General features: G+C 42.7%; 1 protein-coding gene across 2 annotated transcripts in view; it reads left to right on the top strand.

Moving 5' to 3' along the window:
* RBM26 (RNA binding motif protein 26) overlaps window positions 1-24,124 on the top strand; it is a 134,530-nt gene that overhangs the window by 99,633 nt on the left and 10,773 nt on the right. For both annotated transcript variants that reach the window (XM_068267904.1, XM_068267903.1), the window contains exons 19-22: window positions 752-856; window positions 6,929-7,135; window positions 9,844-9,930; window positions 20,409-20,522. In XM_068267904.1, the coding sequence (XP_068124005.1) occupies window positions 752-856; window positions 6,929-7,135; window positions 9,844-9,930; window positions 20,409-20,522 (513 nt within the window). The remainder of the gene's footprint in view (window positions 1-751; window positions 857-6,928; window positions 7,136-9,843; window positions 9,931-20,408; window positions 20,523-24,124) is intronic.

Genomic DNA, 24,124 nt, shown 5'->3' with positions numbered 1-24,124 from the left:
CAGTTTTCTCTAGAATGGATACTTCTGTAGCGTGCATCATGGTTCGACATGCATAACAAAGTGTTGAAATGTGACTTTATTCTGTTAACATTTTCACACCGATACTTTACCTAAAGCTGCTCCTATTTATCTTTGTCTAGGACATTTATCATTGGTGACACAAGTAAACACAGGACAAACCTTGACAATTTAACCCATTTATCCAAAGTGCCCATTGAATTTTCCATGGAAGGTGGAAAAACACTTTAGATTAGATTAAGGGCCCGTTTCCACTAGTGCGGCGCGAATCCCTGGGATTCCACCGCTGACAGAAACGCATGCGGATGCGATTCCGCGTGCGTTTTTTGCCGCGATTTCGCGTGCGAATTCGCATAGGCAGGGTTTATGCGAATTTAACCATGTCACTGCCTGGTCCAATTTGTATTACTTTGCGTGCGAATTCGCACGCGAAATCGCGGCAAAAAACGCACGCGCGTTTTCCCTATCAAATACATGGGCTGCGATTCGCCTGCATTCCTCACGCAGGCGAATTCTGCAGGCCCTACCGTGCAGAAAAATTCTGCACATAAAAACGTGCGTTTAAAAAGACAAGTGGAAACAGTCCCATCCACTTTCATTGACTAAGCGAATTCGCATGCAGGCCACGCATGCGAATTCGTCCTAGTGGAAACGAGCCCTAACTGTATTAAATGCTGAGTGGCAATCACTATGTATGTAATAAGCTAATTGTATGTGTAATTATTTCTTTCAGATGCAAAAAGAGCTGCTTGACACTGAGCTTGACTTGTACAAGAAACTACAGGCAGGGGAGGATGTCACAGAACTAAGACGAAAATATACAGATTTGCAGCTTGAGGTAATTCTATATCCAATTTTTTGTTTGTTTTTGAGGGTATGTTGCAGTTGTTAGTGTAATGACATTACAGGGAGTATTGTATGTTATAGAAGAATATACCTCACTCAGCAACATTAAAGCCAGGCAAAGTAAATCCATTGACTGTCTTCTTACAATGATACCTGTCAAGGGGTGGATTATATTAGGCAACAAGTGAGCAGTGAGCTCATCAAAGTGTTTGAAACAGGAAAAACAATTGTAAGAATTTGAACCACATTAAAAAGGGCCATGTTGTTATGGCTAGGTGAACTTGGATCAGAGCAACTTCAAATGTGAAAGCCCCACCTCACAACTTACAGGACAAGAGATCTGTATTTATAAAAGAATATAGGAATGATGAGGAAATGGGGTTTGTCTGCAACCAATTTCTTTATTGCAGCAACTCTTCACTCAAAATATTAAGACATATTCCCCTCCAAATAATTCCATTTATAATTTGTGATGAAGCCCGTTATCTTTTTATTGCCTCAAATCTTTTTTGTTTTGTTTTATTATTATAAATGTCATGTGTGGGATCCTTTGAAGAGGAATACATGTTTATATTTTGTGTGAAGATTTGGTGCAATAAAGAAAATAGTGTATTTTTCAGACCATAAGACACACCTTGGATAAGAAGACAAAAACCAGGGAATAAAATATACTAAACCTAATGTGTTCAGCAGGAGCATCTTGTGGAGGCCAATGATGGGGATCCTGTCATAATAAATCATAATATCGCGAATAAGTCTTGGTAATCCAGATCATTAATACAACCAAAGTTGTCTGTGTATGGCTGCCTCAAATCAGAAAGTGCTTAATGTTAACATAGAGTGCTATGTGTATAGGACCAAAGTGTGACCCAGGATACAGAGAATGCAGAAATTAACTAGTAAATAGTGTCACCAATGAACAGCCAAAGAACTGCAAGTAAAGAAAGTGCCCAGTGTGAAGAAATGAAGTGTAAGGGTTGGTTTACACTGCAAGAGCTTTTTCTTAAGTCATTGCTAATGTAATGCTATACGTTTGTTCTAACTTGAGCAATGTGATTTTATAAAAATCACCCATAGCATTGCATTAGCAAGAGCTTTTGAGATCACTAGCACTAAAAAAAGCTCTTACAGTGTGAACCGGGCCTAAAAGTGCATTAAAGGAGTACTATCGATTGAAACAATTTTTTTTTTAATACTCTATATTAGTGTACACATTACCACTAGTGCTAGGGGCACTTTATTTATTCACCCAGGTCTCTCTCTCACTATCCCTGCTTAAAAATTCATTTCTCACACAGCTCATAGTAGTTTGGGTCACCCTGAGCTGCTTGGTTACTCTGTCACACAGCCTACAAATATATTTCACTGTGTCACTCACAGCATGCAGCAGACATGAGGAGAAATAGGCTGATCTGAGGTGGTAACAGGTAACTAAATGAGCTGGAATATTGCTGGAATATAACTAGCTATACCAGGAGTCTGTGTTTACACTCAGACTGGCTGCCTGCTTGAGGCATTCACTCCAGGCTGCATCCACTTTACAAGCTGCTGAGAGGGGCAGACCACTGTCTACAATTAGCATTATTAGTATCTTTATCAGTAAAGAGAAGCAAAGATAATAAACACACATTGCTAGAATCTTTAACCCCTTACCACCATATCAACAAGATTCTTTCAGCAAGGTGATAATTAAACTATAAACTGAAGAGTTGATAGCATCTCCCCTTTGCAGAGACATGGTCTAGCCCTCTGGGAGCTCAGTATTAGATACATTTTGTATCCAACACTGACGCCAAAACTGACGGAGGATTTTACAGCTGAGAGGAACAGCTGTGTGAGGAATCAAATTGCTCCTAGTACTTGCCCTAATGTGTGCTACAACATACAGCATTTAAAAATAAATGCATACATCGATAGTATTCCTTTAAGGAAACACTACAAGGGGTTAATGGGAGAACTGAAGTCGTGCAGAGTGCAATTAAAGTGAAAAAGAAAGACTGCCCGCCAACAGCTCTAATGTTCAGGCATCTCAAGCCTCTCTCACTGGCCTATACATACACTCTTTGAGGGCTTTTGCTATGCGGAAGCTAACCTCCTTAGTGGTATTCCCGACACTGTGTCAGGCATACCGCTCTCTGTCCTCAGGAGTGCCCCAGTATGAATTAATTTGCTTTAATAGCTGCAAATCCTTTAGCTAGCACTAGGCTAGCTAGTACAAGTGTCTGGCACCCCCCAATCCCGCCAGTTTATACGTTACCCAGCCTGGCTCCAGCGATCACGCAGCCTCCCCGGACAGCTCCAGTCTCTCTATGGGGCGGATCGGGTTTGCGCATGACGTCAGCGACATCATGTGCAATCCGACCCATAGTGAAGACCGGAGCTGTCCGGGGGAGGCTGCGCCGATCGCTGGAGCCAGGCTGGGTAATGTATAGACTGGCGGGATCGGGGGGTGCTGGACACTTGTACTCGCTAGCCTAGTGCTAGCTAAAGGTTTTGCAGCTATTACAGAAAATTAATTTATCCTGGGGCACAAAGTATCAAAACCTCCTTAGCGGCATAACGCTCAGGAGGTCGCCGCTCAGGAGGTTAAAGGAGCCATGTGGGAGCAGGCAAAATTGTATTGTTTGGAGTGGACCATAAGATGCACTTTTGGGGGGAAAAAGTGTTTTGTAGTACAAAAAAATATATCTATTGCAGGAAGTCTGTGTTCACCTGCTGCAACAATAGTTTTGGGGTAGCACTCATGAAAAAGGATATGGTGTGCTCAGGCCAAAAACAGCCCCGTTTCAGGCAACAAGTCTTTTGTCAAGCTGCAAAAGCGAATGCCCCACACTTACCTGCTGTATTATGACTAATGTGACCTACCACATAATGCCTTCAGAGGGTTTTTGGAGACAATGGCCACAATTTACTAAGTTTATCTCCTGTATTTAATAACCATTCTGTGCTGTTTTTACGGTTATCGCCATGGTGATAAATCATTTAGTATTTACTAAGCAATTTACCTCATGCAAGGGAGTTCACAATGTGTAAATCAAAAGAAACTGACCAGTCCTATTTCTCAACTAATCTGTACTTTTTGGCTCTCAAGTGCTAAAATTGAAAAACTGAAATGCATTATTCCATTTGACCAGTGTGTGGCACTGCAGTGATGCAAATATAAATTAGATTTTTGTTTTCTTGCTTCAGGTCTATTGAAAATTACCCTGAACAATGTAAAAAAAAAAATCTTTAATAAACTAGTACAAGATAGTCTAGGTTTCAAGTACCAGAATCAAAATTATAAAGCGAACTGGATCAGTGCGCCACCACCTATTACAATTGTAATCTGGGTATGAGTTTACTATGTACTTTGAAAGAAAACCATAGAATACAAACAGTATTCATCATATTTCAATACCTCTCTTACTATTTGAGTGACTGATGCATACATTTCTAAGGCAATGCTTATTACATGGAATACCAGAGTCCCGGCATAAATATTGGACTAAAGACCTGTTGCAACGTCCCAGAATTCGGATCCTTACAACATCATAGTTTTAGGTGTAATTTTTGACTCGGAAGTGAAATGGCCATCAAGCAAAGCCAGTACCCTGCACCCACTGCCTGCTCATTATTATTATTATTATTTTTATATCTCATCCAGCAGGTATGTTGCATGTACGCAAACTGTGTGTTTGCACCTCTAAATTCATTTTTGAATTAAATGGTATAAGCTGTGCCGGTGTGATGAAAAATTTTGCAACCCATCATATTTTGCATCTTGCCATAGAGGACAGTATATGACTGTGTAGGCGTGGCTCCTCTGTTAACATGACTGTAATTTTTTACAACCACAGATCCCATTGAGCTAGAAGGGGGATTGTTCCCTCCGGGGGGGGTTATTAGTTGAGCAAGAGGGGGGGTTGTTCCCTTGGGGGGTGGGGGGGGGGTTATTAGTTGAGCAAGAGGGGGGATTGTTCCCTGGGGGGGGGGGGGTTATTGAGCAAGAGGGGGGATTGTTCCCTGGGGGGGGGTTATTAGTTGAGCATGGGGGGGGATTGTTCCCTAGGGGGGTTATTAGTTGAGCAAAAGGGGGGATTGTTCCCTCCGGGGGGTTATTAGTTGAGCAAGAGGGGAGGGTTCTGTGTGAGAATAGGGTTTGGTTGGGTTGCATTTTCTGATAGAGATAGGTTGAAGTCAATGGTTAGGTTGCACTTTCTCATAGCTATACCTATAAATAAGTGCAACCGGTTGCAAAATCTGATAAAGTTGCAAAAAATGTCACCACACCAACATCTCCTCTTCATTTACAAACTGTTTTCTATCCATTATGCGCACACTTAAAGAGACTCTGTAGCGAGAATAAATCTCGCTTCAGAGCTCATAGTTAGCAGGGGCACGTGTGCCCCTGCTAAACCGCCGCAATAGCGCCGCTAAATGGGGGTCCCTTGACCCCCATTGCGACACTTGGTCGCAGACTTGGTCGCTCCTGGAGGCAGGGCTAACGGCTGCAGCCCTGCCTCCAGTCGCGTCTGTCAGCGGCGCATCGCCGCCTCTCCCCCGCCCCTCTCAGTGAAGGAAGACTGAGAGGGGTGGGGGAGAGGCGGAGATACGCGCTGACAGATGCGCGTGGGGCAGGGCTGCGGCGGTTAGCCCTGCCCCAACCACTAAGCGCTCCCCCGCATTACGGAGGGGATTTGGGGGACCCCCGTTAAGCCGCGGGATAGCGGCGGTTTAGCAGGGGCACGCATGCCCCTGCTAACTCTGAGGTCTGAAGCGAGATTTATTCTCGCTTCAGACTCTCTTTAATGTCTAATGGTGGATATGGCCTTACTGCTTGACAGTCATCAGCTGACTGGTAGAGCCGGTATCTCTGAGCTGCATCATAGTTTATGCATCTCCACATAAAGTCAATGGCAAAATTATCTTGCATAGTCTTTAAAGGGAACCAGAGACGAACGTATGTTGAAAATGTAAAAAATTTTATACATACCTTCCTCCAGCCCCATAAGCTTGGATCGCTCCCACGCAGCCATCCTCCACGACCTCTATCGCCGGTACCGGGTCCCATCACTTCCGCCGGACGCGGCCAGTCTTTCGCATGCACAGGGGCTATCTCCGGCTCTGTACGCATGCACCTGCGCAGTACGGAGGGAGCGCACTGTGCTTGCGTCGGCTGGCCGAAATGACTGGACCCGGTACCGGCGGACAGAGGCAGCGGGGGACGGCGGCGTGGGAGTGATCCAGGCTGATGGGGCTGGGGGAAGCCCCAGGTATGTATAAATGTCATTTTTTCATCTCTGGTTCTCTTTAAACTGCAATCCTTAGGTGGAAACCTCAGGTATAGAAACTGATTATGGTGCAGTATGTCTGTAAATAGGGGGCGTCACCACCAACGCCCACGAGTGACCCGTGATAAGGTGACTTTGCACCCATACAATGGCTACACCAGACTACAGGTACAGTGCTGTATTTATTGCCCACTGCCACTATTTTCACAAAATCCTCACCAGAACGATGGGCCTTCCATCACAGAGCAGCAATCAGCAGGTTTTTACACACAGCTCATCAATGTCTTCCAACTTATCAAGATAACAGTAGCATAGTATAAAACCTTAATAGATGTAACCACTTCCCTTCTGCCGGGACGAGTAACTACGCCCCTGCAAAATGCCACAACTCTGTGCAGGGGCGTGGTTACTATCAACCGCTGACCTCCCACACACCCCTAAAGTTACCTTTTTTTTTTTATTATTGTAAAAAAAAAAAAAACCATAAATGGTTACCTTAGGGACTGAACGTTTTTTTAATATGTATATAAAAACTGTATACTACAAATACTTTATAAATTATGGGCTTGTAATTGGGGATAGACGCAAAACTGAAAAAATGCACCTTTAATTCCAAATAAAATATTAGCGGCATACATTGTACTAGGGAAAAATTTTAAATGTTACAATAACCGATGCAAATGGACAAATAAAATGTGTGGGTTTTAATTACGGTAGCATGTTTTATTTTGAAACTATAATGGCCGAAATCTGAGAAATAATGAATTTATTTTCTTCCCTTTGCCTTATAGGCTGCAAAGCGTGGCATCCTGTCTTCTGCTAGAGGAAGAGGTAGAGGAGCACATATGAGGGGAAGAGGAATGGCTCGTGGAAGAGGTAGAGGCAGGGGCAGGGGCAGAGGTATCCCTGTTCATGCTGTGTTGGACCACCGCCCAAGAGCTCTAGAGATCTTTGGCTTTGCAGAAGGTGACAGGGAGGATCTTCTTCCTCATTTTGCAGTAAGTGCTTCAGGTCATGTTACAAGGAACCTTCCGCTAGCACAATTATTATCTCTACTTTTATAAAGTGACCTTTTGAAAAACCCCTATGACAATAGGTATAATTACAAAACTGCCATAAGACATATTTTTCGAAAACTCAAACCTGTTGATTCTCACGTTTAGTTGTTAATGTCTTTTGTGCTTCTACCTGTCCCAAACTGCTATTATTGAAAAAGTCACGTGGCTGAAGCATTTAAGCTAAAGGTCAGGATCACAGGTTTTTAATACATACAGTAAGCACCCCGTGTTGCAGTCCTGGCCTCGGCTGGCCTCTACTCCTCCCACAGTGTCAGCATTTGGTCAGCGTTTGCAACGATTTCACAGCAGATTCGATCACAGTGATCGAATCTGCTGTATATCGGCGGGAAAATCGTTAAGTGTATGGGCCCCTTAAGCTAGACGATGAATAAAGCAGTTATGAATAAAATGCAAAGTAAGCTCTCAGAGTAAAAAAAAAGTTTTTTGGGAATGTATAATTTTTAAATGAATAATACTTATGCACAAAAGCAATTATGCTAACCGTATGGCATATAAAAAGTAGGAAAACATGTTTTTATTGAATATTATGTAAGGGTTTTATACCGCTTTAAAAGGAACTTTGACAAATTGTGAAAATATCATCTAGGAGAAAACTCAGGAGAAAAAGTGAATTGCATATGGCCCAAGGCTACTCTGCTGTGGTCAAGTAAAGCCCTTAAAGTGAAGGTCCAAGCTATAAAAAAATAAACTCCACTTACCTGGCTTCCTCCAGCCCCTGGCAGTCGTTCTGTGTCCTCGCCGCAGCTCCGGTGGCTCCCGGTCTTCCCCACTGCAGAAGCCGCCCTCGCCAGGTCGAGTTCCGGGTCGGCTTCTTGTGTGCTCCACCGCAGAACTACTGCACCTGCGCAGTACAATCCTGATGACGTCGGCCGGACCACGTGACCCGCGCCATGGAGAGCGCAGGAAGCCGACCCGGTCGGCTTCTGCAGTGAAGGACACCACTTTTTCTTTTTACCTTGGATGTTTCCTTTAAAGGGGCGCTTAAGGCTATCAAAAAGAGTTTTACTCACCTGGGGCTTCCACCAGCCCCCTGCAGCTGCCCAGTGCCCACGCAGTGTCACTTGGTTCCTCCTGGCCCCGCCGGCAGCTACTTCCGTTTTCGGCAACAGGCCCCGGCAGGCCTGGGATGGCGAGTGATTCTTCGCGTTCCTGGCAGCAATAGCGCCAGCAGTATAGAGGGCGCTATTGCGGCCAGGAACGCAAAGAATTGCTCGCGGTCCCAGGCCTGTAAGCGCTGAAACCGGAAGTAGCTGGCGGGGGCAGGAGGATCTGAGCGAGACTGCGTGGGCATCGGACAGTTGCAGGGGGCTGGTGGAAGTCCCAGGTGGGTAGAAATCTTTTTTTTTTTTTTTTTTTTTTTTTTTTTTTATATATATATATAGACTTAAGTGACCCTTTAAGTGCTACATTCATTAAATAATTTTGTTTAAATAGTTAAAAGGCTTTCGCTCATCACAAAAGAATATGTGTATATTTACAAATGTATCGGTGCAGAATTAAAAGGAAAAAAAAAAGAAGTCTTTTAATGTTTAAAGAAAAAAAAAAAAGAAGGCACATTTGTTGTGATACGCCATATGCTAGATTAAATTCTGCAGAGGTAGTCATTAATGGCCACTTCTGCCAAGAATCCAGTGTGTGTGTATACAGCTGCCTCCAGCCCCTCTAGCTCAGCGATATGATGGCCGAAAGCATTGTTCTCTTCACTTAAAGCGGATCCGAGATGAAAAAGTAACTAAAACAAATAACTTGTCTATATATCTTATCTAAAGTTTCGATAGTTTACACTGCAAATCTAGCTGCAAACCGATTTTAAAAGTTTATGATTATTTATTCCTGTGATACAGTGAGGGCAGCCATATTCTGTTTGTCACATTGTCACAGGCTGAGGGCTGGAGATGCTATCAGCTTGCCTGTGTGTAAATTCAGTCCCCCCCCCTCCTCCCCTCTGCCGCTGAAATCAATGGCTAGTAACCTCCCCCTGCCCAGACTGAGGTTCTATAAGCCCCTGCTACCTGGGACTGAGTGCCAAGGCTCTCTGAAAAGCTGTGTACGAGGCTTGTTTAGTTTATAGGGAATTAGAGTACAGGTAGTCCCCGACTTACGAACGCCCGACTTATGAACGACCTGCCGATACGAACAACATGGATTCAGTGTTTCCATGGGAACAAGCCAAATTGGACTTGTAGTTTTTGAGAAAATCAATTTTAAAAAATGTAAAGAAAAAATGGCTTTTAAACTTGTATAAGCAGGTACAGAGGGGGACACTGCAGGCACAGGGGAGCACAGAAGAGGTACAAGGGACAGAGATAGCACATTGTTCCGACTTAAGAACAGATTCAGGTTAAGAACAAACCTACAGTCCCTATCTCGTTCATAAACTGGGGACTACCTGTATTAAAACAAAACAACAAAAGTGTTTAACTTGAGGAATGCCCTATAAACTATATGAAAGCAACACAATTATGCAAGGAGTAAAAGCTTATCTCGGATCCACTTTAACCCGTGTGGCCTCACATTGAGGCCCCACACACATACAAATCATTCTCATAAGTTTATTTTCACTTCACATTCCCCTTTAGTGTTATTTTTAGTACTGTATGAAATCTGTTTTGGTGTTTTCGTTACAGCAATTTGGAGAAATTGAAGACTGCCAAATAGATAACTCATCTCTTCATGCAGTAATTACCTTCAAAACAAGACCAGAAGCTGAATCTGTAAGTTTCAATGTTTGCGGTGTTCAGTTCTTTTGTTTCCTAATGTTCGGAGTTGTAAGCAATACCAGTTTTTTTTTCCTCCTTTCAATTAAGCAAAAGTACGTAGCTTATTATGTTTGGGCACTGTAATTGAGGTTTGCTTTTCCAAGTTATTGTATTACTTTTAATTTAGTGCAGACATGGACAAGCATGACCTTTCTAGCCATGTCCCATCCTGAAAATGAAGTGTACCACATACCTGCTCTGCCAGGATCCATTCAGGATGTACAGGATCTTAAAAAAATTAGCATATTGTGATGAAGTTCATTATTTTCTGTAATGTACTGATAAACATTAGACTTTCATATATTTTAGATTCATTACACACAACTGAAGTAGTTCCAAGCCTTTTATTGTTTTTCTTATTGATGATTTTGGCATACAGCTCATGAAAACTCAAAATTCCTATCTCAAAAAATTAGCATATTTCATCCGACCAATAAAAGAAAAGTGTTTTTAAAACCAGAAAGTCAACCTTCAAATAATTGTTCAGTTATGCACTCAATACTTGGTCGGGAATCCTTTTGCAGAAATGACTGCTTCAATGCGGCGTGGCATGGAGGCAATCAGCCTGTGGCACTGCTCAGGTGTTATGGAGGCCCAGGATGCTTCGATAGCGGCCTTAAGCTCATCCAGAGTGTTGGGTCATGCGTCTCTCAACTTTCTCTTGACAATATCCCACAAATTCTCTATGGGGTTCAGGTCAGGAGAGTTGGCAGGCGAATTGAGCACAGTATCACCATGGTCAGTAAACCATTTACCAGTGGTTTTGGCACTGTGAGCAGGTGCCAGGTCGTGCTGAAAAATGAAATCATCTCCATAAAGGTTTTCAGCAGATGGAAGCATGAAGTGCTCCAAATCTCCTGATAGCTAGCTGCATTGACCCTGCCCTTGATAAAACACAGTGGACCAACACCAGCAGCTGACATGGCACCCCAGACCATCACTGACTGTGGGTACTTGACACTGGACTTCAGGCATTTTGGCATTACCCTCTCCCCAGTCTTCATCCAGACTCTGGCACCTTGATTTCCGAATGACATGTAAAAGTTGCTTTCATCCGAAAAAAGTACTTTGGACCACTGAGCAACAGTCCAGTGCTGCTTCTCTGTAGTCCAGGTCAGGTGCCTCTGCCGCTGTTTCTGGTTCAAAAGTGGTTTCATGCTTTCATCTGCTGAAAAGCTTTATGGAAGTGAAGATTTCATTTTTCAGCACGACCTGGCACCTGCTCACAGTGCCAAAACCACTGGTAAATGGTTTACCGACCATGGTATTACTGTGCTCAATTGGCCTGCCAACTCTCCTGACCTGAACCCCATAGAGAATCTGTCGGATATTGTGAAGAGAAAGTTGAGAGACGCAAGACCCAAAACTCTGGATGAGCTTAAGGCCGCTATCGAAGCATCCTGGGCCTCCATAACACCTGAGCAGTGCCACAGGCTGATTGCCTCCATGCCACGCCGCATTGAAGCAGTCATTTCTGCAAAAGGATTCCCGACCAAGTATTGAGTGCATAACTGAACATAATTATTTGAAGGTTGACTTTCTTGTTCTAAAAACACTTTTCTTTTATTGGTCGGATGAAATATGCTAATTTTTTGAGATAGGAAATTTGGGTTTTCATGAGCTGTATGCCAAAATCATCAATAAGAAAAACAATAAAAGGCTTGAACTACTTCAGTTGTGTGTAATGAATCTAAAATATATGAAAGTCTAATGTTTATCAGTACATTACAGAAAATAATGAACTTTATCACAATATGCTAATTTTTTGAGAAGATCCTGTAGACCTGTAAAAGGCACAATTACTGGTAACTGCATTAGAATGAGCATCCTCTTCCACAAAGGAACTCTGCACTTAAAGGGACACTTGAGCCGAACCAAAAAAAATATTTTTACTCACCTGGGGCTTCTACCAACCCCCTGCACCTATACCATGCCCTCGCAGTCCCTCTCGAATCCTCCTGTCCCCCACTGCCAGTTACTTTCGATTCACCGACAGGCCAGGCAACGCGTAGTCGTCTTCTTTGCGTTCCTGTCCACTATATTACTATTGCAGACGGGACCATGAAGAGACGCGTGGCCAGGCCTGTGCAGGCGCAGTGAACCTGTCGGTTGAAACTAGCTAGTGCGGGAGACAGGAGCATCCGAGAGTGACTGAGGGCATGGGATGGCTGCAGGGGGCTGATAGAAGCCCCAGGCGAGTAAAAATGATTTATGTGGGGGGTTAGGCTTAAGAATCCCTTTAAGCCCCAAGTTTCACTCGTACTGAATGTGAATCCCACCAGGGACACAACTCCAATACTTTGAAAAACACTTCATACAAAACTTGTAGTACTCTGTATCAGACTGAAAGCTAAAGGATAGTTCAACATATATGTCCTCTTATTTGGGCAACACATAAACAAAGAAAAAGCCATCCATATAGCAGTAATTAATACTAATGACCAAGAAACGTCCATAAGTATAGACAATTTTATTAGGGACAAACCTTAAAAACAATTATTAAAACATATCAAGGGGTGTGGCAAAGTGTCAAAAGATATTTGACAAATACAATAATAGTCATGTACAACACATTGAGTATAATGGTCAGAACAATGGGTACAGTGGTGTTACTCACGAATGTATTAATTATACACAGTGTACTTTATAAAGAACTCACTGACCTAACTTCCTATCAACAATCCAGTCTAATCAAAAAAAGCTGAATATGGCTCCCATTGATGCGAACAAGGAAGTAAAGTGAATAGAGCTTACCACCAGAGAACCCGTAATGTGAAGAGTCAGCCAACACCCCTCAGACCGTCTCACATGTATCGCAGACCCCCTCTGCTTCCTCGGAGATGAAATGTACGGGTACAGGGAGCCCCTTTTATAGTTCTAATACGGCGTACAATAACGCCGTATACCGCCGCATCTACTTCCTGGAAGGCGTGGCCACGCCCCACGATGTCATCGCGCTGTGCGTTCCATGTGACGCACTCGCGCGGTGACATACCCGGTACTAAGTGACTAAGCAGTGGGCAGAAGTGTACTTTGCCCATACTACGGGCTGGATAGTAAAGAAAGTATACAAACAGTTAATTTAATAATGCAAAAAGACAAACTGGATTTTGTCCTTTTATATCCAGTTTGTCTTTTTGCATTATTAAATTAACTTTGTTTGTATACTTTCTTTACTATCCAGCCCGTAGTATGGGCAAAGTACACTTCCGCCCACTGCTTAGTCACTTAGTACCGGGTATGTCACCGCGCGAGTGCGTCACATGGAACGCACAGCGCGATGACATCGTGGGGCGTGGCCACGCCTTCCAGGAAGTAGATGCGGCGGTATACGGCGTTATTGTACGCCGTATTAGAACTATAAAAGGGGCTCCCTGTACCCGTACATTTCATCTCCGAGGAAGCAGAGGGGGTCTGCGATACATGTGAGACGGTCTGAGGGGTGTTGGCTGACTCTTCACATTACGGGTTCTCTGGTGGTAAGCTCTATTCACTTTACTTCCTTGTTCGCATCAATGGGAGCCATATTCAGCTTTTTTTGATTAGACTGGATTGTTGATAGGAAGTTAGGTCAGTGAGTTCTTTATAAACTACACTGTGTATAATTAATACATTCGTGAGTAACACCACTGTACCCATTGTTCTGACCATTATACTCAATGTGTTGTACATGACTATTATTGTATTTGTCAAATATCTTTTGACACTTTGCCACACCCCTTGATATGTTTTAATAATTGTTTTTTAAGGTTTGTCCCTAATAAAATGGTCTATACTTTTGGACGTTTCTTGGTCATTAGTATTAATTACTGCTATATGGATGGCTTTTTCTTTGTTTATGTGGTACTTTATTTAAATCATCCATGGCGTTATCTGGCATTATTGCTTGGCTCATTTTCTTTGTTTGGTTGTCAGTTAATGGAATCTCTTATTTGGGCAAATCACAAAATATGAGGAGATGGTAGGAGGCACCCAAAACAAAAGTATATAAAGAACATACTGCTATCAGAAAGATTGAAAGTAAGTAGATACTACTTTAATGAACAGTTCTCGCGTATAGTTTTATTTAAAAAAAAAAAAAGTCGTGCAATTGTAGGACTTAGAATTGTACAATAAAGTTAAGATTTGTTTTTCACAAATATATGTGAGGACTGCTTATTCAGGTAACATCTCCTTACTTCCAATCTTTCTAAGGGCCCTTTTCCACCTGCAGTCGCTAGCGTTCACGCTGAACACTAGCGATTGCTGAATCGCAAAACCGGCGATTCCCCGACGTTTTGCGGCCGCGATTTTGCTATGCTATGCACTGCATAGCAAAATCGCGGCAAATATCGCTCCGCCTCGCGTTCGGGTAAAAAACAAATCGCGGTAGTGGAAATGACCTACCGCGATTCCTATGTTAAAAAGCAAACCGTAGCGATTGTAAAATCGCTAGCGGTTTGCGACTTTGCGATTCAGCCAGCGCAAACGCGCTGGTGGAAAAGGGCCCTTATAGTCGTACGGAAAACGAGAATTGCAGCATGATCAGTCTACAAGCGCAACATGCAGTGCATTTTGATACAAATCGCAACACTGCAGTGAGAATGCTTCCATAGACATTGCGCTAGCGCTTTCTGGCAATTGGCAAATATTGTGCAAAATCACCCTCAATGTGAACCACTTGCTCATCTACAGTGTGTGATGGCTGTATACACACAAAAAAAATTAGTTATTGTAATATTGTATTAAGTTCAGGTTTTTATTATTATTGCCTACTTCTTTATCATTGCAGTTCTGGGACTCTGCATTAGGTGAATACCCTATAAAATGCAGCCAGAACATGCATCCAGGAAATGCAGACTGTTTACATTTGCATGTTTTATAGAATGCTTTTCATTTGTGAATCTGTTGTGGTTGCTTTTCTGAGGCTCAGATTGTAAAGACAGAGGTCTAGACTCATTTGTGTTGTATAAAGCCTTTTTTTTTCTTTGAGAGATTAAGGACTGTTTCTGATCTTAAATGTCACCTAAAAATACTTTTTTACAAATTTGACTTGGATGACATTATGATTAGGCCATGAAAAGAAGACTCCTGCTGCATGGTAATAAGTTTTTTATCCTTTTAAATAGATCATAAATTTATATGTTCAGATTTAAAATTTATACCCGGGGACTTCAATATCACACAATTCATGCTCAGATGTCATTGAACATGTAATTGTTTCCACATTTCGCATTATTCTGTACTTGAGGATTGTACTATAAATCTTGTGTGACTCTGCCAGTTATTTGGGTATGTTGCTAACACTGATTTATGTTGCCTCATGTTACTTTAATTTGAACATACAATTTCCAAAGCAGCCACTTTGTGCATCTGGCACCAGGGCTGCTCCAGCATTTCAGTGCGAGATCTTTGCTGTTTTCAATTACCCAGCCAGTGCTTTAGAGGTTATTTGTCTTTCCAGCTCCTCCAGCTTCCGAACGATTCCTTTCCTGTTCCTGTCACAAGAAGTGGCGCTAACAGTCTTCATGCTAAATGTGGTTTTTGTTTATTGATTGAATCAGGTTGGATCAAATGGGCATAGTTGTCACAAATGCAGTTTTCAGAGGGTGTGTGAAAAATAGGGTATTTTATTAAAGATTTCTTGGGTACAAGAAACAGAACTTGTGAATTTCATACAGTAATGTATACATAATGCAGTTTATTCAAACCGTAAGATTCGTATGAATATTCATTATACAGCTGTAACCATTTTATTTGCTTTGTGTCTCTACTAGAGGTGGTCATTGAGGTTTGGTATTGGGACAATTACAATCGACTGGAAGTGTAATTGATTTGTCCAGATTGCAAGCTTCGTACAATCTGTGGGAACTATTATTTGTATCTCGTTGACCATCTCTAGTCCCTACAACAGCACATTTTGAGTGGCTCCACCCAGCTACATTCATACAGAAAGGAAGACACTCCCACTTACAAAACAGCAGCCAATGCATTGCCTGGCAGCTTTCTTTCTGCTTACACCAATCTCTTGGGACTTCACCTCCTTTTTTTTTTTTTTTTTTTTTTTTTTTTTTATGCTGTGGTTCTTACAAACACTGGAAGTTCAAGGATCTAAGGTTGGCTACATGTTATCCTTTTTACTATTGATTTTAAATGAATCATTTGGATTATGTAATAATTACATTGTCAAATAGTTTGGTTGGAAAAAAAAAAAGACATTTCTCCATCAAGTTCAACCAGAATTATTTTGTTTGAAATGGATGCAGTGCATTACCGTGCCGCACTCCGTTGTACCACAACACACCTGAACGCCACATAGGTGGTGGATTGCAGTGCTGTAAGCCACGTTAGAAAGTGACCATTAAACCACAACACACCACTGTGACTGTGGCCTAAGGGCTGGGTCACATGGACGTCTGGCAAGCTTTTGTTAAACGTCAGCATTTTTTAACGCTAGCTTTTGAAAGCTTTTGCGAAGCCTTCAAAGCTAGCGGTTCGGGTCCCTACACTGCTTTTTCGGTCACCGCCTCTGAAAGCAACATGTTGGTTTCGAGACAAGACGCAAAGCCGGGATCTACCGTCTTGCTTCCATGAAAGTCTGTAAAAGCTTGTCCCCGATCCTGAAAAACATTGCTTCCAAAACGCGCAAAAGTGTCCATGTGAACCAGCCCTTAAGGTCATTACACTAGCAATTTCTAGTCCACTGCTGTTTGGTTTGTGGGTGCATTAATGTGTTAGCTCTGCCCATCAGTGGTGAAGCTATTTCTCAAGGTGTACTGCTTCTGGAACTTCAGAGAATTTAAAGGTAAGAGCAACAGTTTTAGCTTTTTTGCCTCATGTAATCATTCCTTATTACACCTTTATTCCGGGCCATCAGATGAGATTTTTAATTTGGTGGATTTCAATAAATTAGAATAGATACCAGGTAGACAAGCACCCAACAGGGACAGACTTGTGCTTAAGTGGAAAGACTCAATAGCTCAAATGAGTCAAACGAAATCCAATGCGAAGAATCCACAGCACCACGTCAGTAATGTATAGCTCTTTTATTGCAAGCACTCTGCATTTATTATCCCTATGTAGATCATATTGGCACTTCAGCAAGCACAGTTTATGGCAGAATAGAGGCTCTTACTTACAGAGACATGCTACTATTTTGGAAGTAAAGTTGTATTTTTGTTGTTTGGGGTATTTTTTGTGTTCGGTCAATTGCAAGCCCTTTCGTTCTGAAATAAGTCATACACCCTTGTTACATACATTAAAAAAAATGCTGAATCCCTAAGGCAATATTTATTGATTTATTTATTTTTATGCTTTTTTTTTTTTTTTTTTGTATTTTTTTTCAGTTTTTTTTGTTTTTTGTTTTTGTGATTGTTTGGTAACTGGGGTGGGGAGGAGGTGGCTTTGGAAGGGATTAGTTGTATTTTTTTTTTTTTTTTTAAAGAGGAGCTGTCAGCCATACTATCTCAGGGAAAAAAAAACAACAAATATATAAGTAGATAAATACTTGCTCTACTTACATAACATATGTAATGAACTGTCCACGTTATGATTCCTGTGAATTTTATAAAGGAAAAGTAGAGAATCCTATTCTAGACAGTTTCCATAATATTTACTGTGGCTATTTTGAAGCCAGAGGAACAGAGGTGTGGGAGGGGAAAAGAGCAAGGAAAGAGGCTTCAGCCAATCAGGCTGCATTAGTAGAGTCTGAGGGGAAGTAGGGTAGCAAAAAAAGACAACCCAGCATGCCCTGCAACTTCTCTTTTGTGTACCAAATTTTCTGTGTATCAAATAAGTCATGTAAACTGGGGAATAATTTATCAACAAGAAAAGTAATAGTGATTTTAACTTTTGGATTGCCTGATTAGCATCCTTATTACTTGTTTACCAGATAAAAATAAATAATTAATTTTTGATTTTATGCCCGACAGTTACTCTTTAAAGAGAACCCGAGGTGTGTTTAAAGAATGTTATCTGCATACAGAGGCTGGATCTGCCTATACAGCCCAGCCTCTGTTGCTATCGCAAACCCCACTAAGGTCCCTCTGCACTCTGCAATCCCTCATAAATCACAGCCGTGCTGTGAGGCTGTGTTTACATCTGTAGTGTCAGTCTCAGCTGCTCCCCCGCCTCCTGCAGAGCTCCGGTCCCTGCCTCCCCTCCCTTCCCTCCAATCAGCAGGGAGGGAAGGGATGCAGGCGAGGACTGGAGTTCTGCAGGAGGCGGGGAGAGCAGCAGACTGACACTATAGAGTTAAACACAGCCAGCTCTGACAAGCTGTTTGTCAGCAGCGTGGCTGTGATTTATGAGGGATTGCAGAGTGCAGGGGGACCTTAGGGGGGTTTGGGGTAGCAACAGAGGCTGGGCTGTATAGGCAGATCCAGCCTCTGTATGCAGATAATATTCTTCAAACCCACCTCGGGTTCTCTTTAAATAAAAAATATGTGATGTGTGTAATTTGATTTTTCGCCACTAGATGGCACTATCAATCCTACTCTAGTTAACCAAACTGGTCGTCTGCGGGTTACCATGGAAACGGCCGCTCGATCGAGCGGCCTTTCCATGTCAGTTCATGGAGGGTGTCTCTGTGAACAGCCGGAGAGCCGCCGATAGCGGCTCGCCAGCAAAATGTAAACAGGCGGGGAAGAAATCCCCGCTGTTTACATCATACGGCGGTGCTGCGCAGCAGCGCCGTAAGTCAGATCGGCGATCCCCGGCCTCTGATTGGCCGGGGATCGCCGGCATATGATAGGCTGAAGCCTATCCCACAATGCGCAGGACGGATATCCGTCCTGCGCAGCCCAGCAAGGGAGAGGGAGGTAAGGGGAGGGAGGGAGCGCACAAAACGCTGCGGAGGGGGGGCTTTGAGGAGCCCCCCCCCCCCCCCCGCTACCCACTAGACCCCCCCAGCAGGACATCCCCCTGGTGGGGAAAAAAGGGGGGTAGTCTGATTGCACTGCTGATCGGTGCTGCGGGCTGTAGAGCCCACGCAGCACCGATCAGTGAAAATTCCCCTGGTCGGCAAGTGGTTAATAGGAAGTGTTTAACTTTTTTTTTTTACTTTCATTTTGTTACATTATTATGAATGGAAATGTACCACAAGAAAACCAGCAACAGGCAATACAATTGCTAGTACATGCAGAGTGGGATAATATTCAAGGATGTCTGGGGGACCAGATCGGATATACACACCACGTTAGAGATGCGTGCTCTGAACATAGGAGTAACACATTCATATGAATATCCTTAAAAGAAGCAGTTCAGCACTTGCAACTGACATGTCATGAAAAAGCCTTAGGCCCGGTTCACATTAGCGTTCCAGGTCCGGCTTCCCCGGACCCGGAACGCTCCGTACACAGCGGATGGTGAATGGATACATTGTTAATCAATGTATCCATTCACACTCGTGCGCCATCCGGATCCAATCCGGGAACGCAGCTCCGGGACGGTCTGGCTTTTTTTTCCAACATGCGCTATTTTTCAGTCCGTCCCAGTGCGGCTGCAGACCCGGGCCGGATCCTGACCCGAACATGCGGCCCATGCTGTGCAATGAGAAACGGATGTTTCTCATCACACTGGCAATAGGACCGGATGCTTCCAGCTCCTATGCCACTTGGGGGGCCCGGACTACACGCCGGTATCCCCCATGCTTGCGGTGCCTTTCTGGCACTGCAAAGTATCTAGTTCCGGCTACTTTATTGTAGCCGGAACTGATACATTCCGGATCCGCAACTTGTGCCGCCTTGTGGCCACTGCAGAGACCCGTACGGTCTCTTTGCGGGACCCGGACCCCCGGACACTTGCGAACTCGAACCGCAAGTGTGAATGGGGCCTTAATGGATCCGGCTTACATGTCACAACATACTGCATGCATAATCATTAACTCACAGATCCTACCCAGTCTTGTATAGCTTTGGGGTGAAGTGGGAGCGGTGGTATGCCTGACAATCGTTTTGGTCGATTCAGCCTCCTCAGAGGCTCTGTGTGCGCCGTGGCAGCGAGATGTGCGTGACTCATGATGTAAGATTTCCTTTATTTAAATGTCTACTTTAGACGCAGCGGCATGCACGAAACTTCTGGGGACGCTCTATCAAGCAAAACGATCGTCTGATTCTGTGTATTTCCCCGCTGAACAGGGAAACACTGCCTATCTTTGTAGTTTCTTGCCGTCCAAATCACACTTTGGTGCTGATTTCTGCAGCATGCAGCCAAATCCCTTAGCCGTGCATGGCTTGGCTAGCGACTTTGCTGGGAGCCGCAGGTGAATTGGAAAGGGCCGTGGCTCCTAGTGGAAATAGTTCCTAAAAGGAAATAAATATTGCAGCCTCCACATACCTCTCAGTTCAGGTGTCCTTTAAGGTTGAGCACCATATGCCCTAATTCAATACTGCACCAAAATGTTTAATTTCTTTGTGAAAATACAGTGCAGCGTTTAATTTATTGGTGTGTTTCAGGCTGCAGTTCATGGAGCACATTTTAAAGGGCAGGACTTGAAGTTAGCTTGGCATAAACCAGTACCTAATGCCTGCACCACAGAAGATGACGATGCGGAGCAAGAGGAGGAGGAGGTGAGGGTGCATCCATTACATATGTCTTTCTGTAGAATTACAGGTCACTGGCAGAGGTTTTTTCCTTTAAAGCAAGAGGAGTTCTCGCTTTAAACATTTTTTTTGTTGGTATCAACATCCTTAAAGTATGTATAAGTACTCCCCAATATTTCCAAATTATGCAGGTGAGAGCCTCTCTTTTAGTCATTGTTTTGTACTGGTTCATTGCAGGATCTTTCCTAACATGCAGAAATTTTGCATCTACTTTGCCTAACTGTCAAATCTACACAGTACTGTCTAAGTGAGTGAGATCAGTGCATGTCCCAACCTTGGCAAGAAATGGTGCTAGAAAACTGGAGAAAAAACCTCCTTTGGTTAAAGAGACACTGAAGCGAAAATAAAAATTATGATATAATGAATTGGTTGTGTAGTATGGATAATTACTAGAACATTAAAAGCAAAGAAAATATTCTTATATTTTATTTTCAGTTATATAGTGTTTTTTTTTTTTATAATATTGCATAATTCTCTAATATTTGCAGTTTATTCGCTACTCGGCATTCTAAATGATTTTACAGAGCAGCCCAGCAAACTTTTGACCTGTCCTCTGGCAGAGAAAAAGAAAATGGAGTGACTGACAGTTGAGATAACAAGCTTCAAAAGAGGCGCTCTCTGGACAATGAAAGTAGTGAAGCTCAATGGCTGTTTTGCATAGATAACTGGAGTTTCTCTTAACTCTTCCTGTACTGGAAACAATATTAGACTCATGTCTCTGCTCCTGATGTTTTATTTCTTAGCTGTACTACACATACAAATCATTATCATAATTTTTTTTTATTTATTTTATTCTTGCTTTAGTGTCTCTTTAACCAGATAAAGTTGCTCCCCACAGGCTTCCTTGTTCATTTGTGTTATATGCATCCAGATCTTTAAAGAACAAGCAACACCCATGCTAACCTAGAAATAAAAAACACATATATAAGTAGATAAATGCTAGTTCTACTTACATTAACAGATGTACTGTGCTATCCACGTAATGATTCCTGTGAATTTTATAAAATAAACGCAGAAAATCCTATTCTAGGCAGTGGCTATCTTGCTAAGCTAATACTGACATCATATCCTCCCTGACTCTTGTCCCCCCCTCCCCCCTTTTCTCTTGCTCATTGTGTATTCAATAGCTGCCCTCCTCCCAGAGTCTTCAGACACTTCCGCTGAGGTGTATACTAGGAACTGCACTCTGTCACCTCAGCCTTGCTTGTAAACACAATTGAGCTCAGGGGATCAGGTTTCAGATAGGCTAGGCAGGGAAATAAATGGAAGAGGAGGAATACAGGATCTTCTCAAAAAATTTGCATATTGTGATAAAGTTCATTATTTTTTGTAATGTACTGATAAACATTAGACTTTCATATATTTTAAATTCAAATACACACAACTGAAGTAGTTCAATCCTTTTATTGTTTTAATATTGATGATTTTGGCATACAGCTCATGAAAACCCAAAATTCCTATCTCAAAAAATTAGCATATTTCATCCGACCAATAAAAGAAAAGTGTTTTTAAAACAAAGTCAACCTTCAAATAATTATGTTCAGTTATGCACTCAATACTTGGTCGGGAATCCTTTTGCAGAAATGACTGCTTCGATGCGGCGTGGCATGGAGGCAATCAGCCTGTGGCACTGCTCAGGTGTTATGGAGGCCCAGGATGCTTCACTAGCAGCCTTAAGCTCATCCAGAGTGTTGGGTCTTGCGTCTCTCAACTTTCTCTTCACAATATCCCACAGATTCTCTATGGGGGAGAGTTGGCAGGCCAATTGAGCACAGTAATACCATGGTCAGTAAACCATTTACTAGTGGTTTTGGCACTGTGAGCAGGTGCCAGGTCGTGCTGAAAAATGAAATCTTCATCTCCATAAAGCTTTTCAGCAGATGGAAGCATGAACCCACTTTTGAACCAGAAACAGCGGCAGAAGCGCCTGACCTGGGCATGTCATTCGGAAATCAAGGTGCCATAGTCTGGATGAAGACTGGGGAGAGGGTAATGCCAAAATGCCTGAAGTCCAGTGTCAAGTACCCACAGTCAGTGATGGTCTGGGGTGCCATGTCAGCTGCTGGTGTTGGTCCACTGTGTTTTATCAAGGGCAGGGTCAATGCAGCTAGCTATCAGGAGATTTTGGAGCACTTCATGCTTCCATCTGCTGAAAAGCTTTATGGAGATGATTTCATTTTTCAGAATGACCTGGCACCTGCTCACAGTGCCAAAACCACTAGTAAATGGTTTACTGACCATGGTATTACTGTGCTCAATTGGCCTGCCAACTCTCCTGACCTGAACCCCATAGAGAATCTGTGGGATATTGTGAAGAGAAAGTTGAGACGCAAGACCCAACACTCTGGATGAGCTTAAGGCCACTATCGAAGCATCCTGGGCCTCCATAACACCTGATCAGTGCCACAGGCTAATTGCCTCCATGCCACGCCGCATCGAAGCAGTCATTTCTGCAAAAGGATTCCCGACCAAGTATTGAGTGCATAACTGAACATAATTATTTGAAGGTTGACTTTTTGTTTTAAAAACACTTTTCTTTTATTGGTCGGATGAAATATGCTAAGTTTTTGAAATAGGAATTTTGGGTTTTCATGAGCTGTATGCCAAAATCATCAATATTAAAACAATAAAAGGCTTGAACTACTTCAGTTGTGTGTATTTGAATTTAAAATATATGAAAGTCTGTTTATCAGTACATTACAAAAAATAATGAACTTCATCACAATATGCTAATTTTTTTAGAAGATCCTGTATATTATAGATAAAAAGAACCACCAGCATTCAACTGTTTGGCACTGACTACTAAAGAGCCAGTGCTCCTTAATTATGTGATAACTCCAAATCATAACAGCAGAAAAAGTTTTGCAAGTTTTGAATGCAGGATTAGCATCTTTATCACTTAAAGATAATCTGTACTCTAATATTCTTACACTAAAAAGCATACCATTCTACTCCTTATTTTCTCCTGTGCCCCTCTGTGCTGTTTCTGCTACTCTCTGCTGCAATCCTGGCTTGTAATTAACAGTTTTAGGCAGTGTTTACAAACTAACTAACCAGCTTGTGATAGGCTCACATAAACAGAGTGTGTGAGTCATACAGAGTGTGGAGGGGGCCTGCAGAGGGTGTGTATCACTTCTATCCAATCACAAGCAACCCTGTACATTCCACACATTCAAGCCTTAGCCCGACAGACTAGACAGAGGAAAGGAGAGAAGATTTATTACAGATACAGTGCAATTAGGAAAGGCTGCAGTAAGGCAGAGCACATTAGAACAGGCATAGGAACTTATAGGATAGAAGAACTAAGGCTGAAAAATTTGTTACAGAGTCTGTTTAAGACACTCAGACCAGTTGCTGTTGAAATTTGATTTTTATGGTGACAATACCGCTTTAAAGGACTCCAGAGGCGAACATCTTTACTTACCTGGGACATCTTACCTGGACTGGAGGGTGAGGGACTGAAATTACTTCTAGGGACTGAAAGAAGCCCCAGGTAAGTAAAGATCAATTAACCTGTCCGCCTCAGGAGTCCTTTAACCTCCCTGGCGGTCTATTAAGATCGCCAAGGC

This window comes from Hyperolius riggenbachi, chromosome 2, assembly GCF_040937935.1.
Source record: "Hyperolius riggenbachi isolate aHypRig1 chromosome 2, aHypRig1.pri, whole genome shotgun sequence".
NCBI lineage: Eukaryota > Metazoa > Chordata > Amphibia > Anura > Hyperoliidae > Hyperolius > Hyperolius riggenbachi.
Note: the sequence above shows the minus strand (reverse complement) of the source record. Positions and strands in the feature narration are given on the sequence as shown.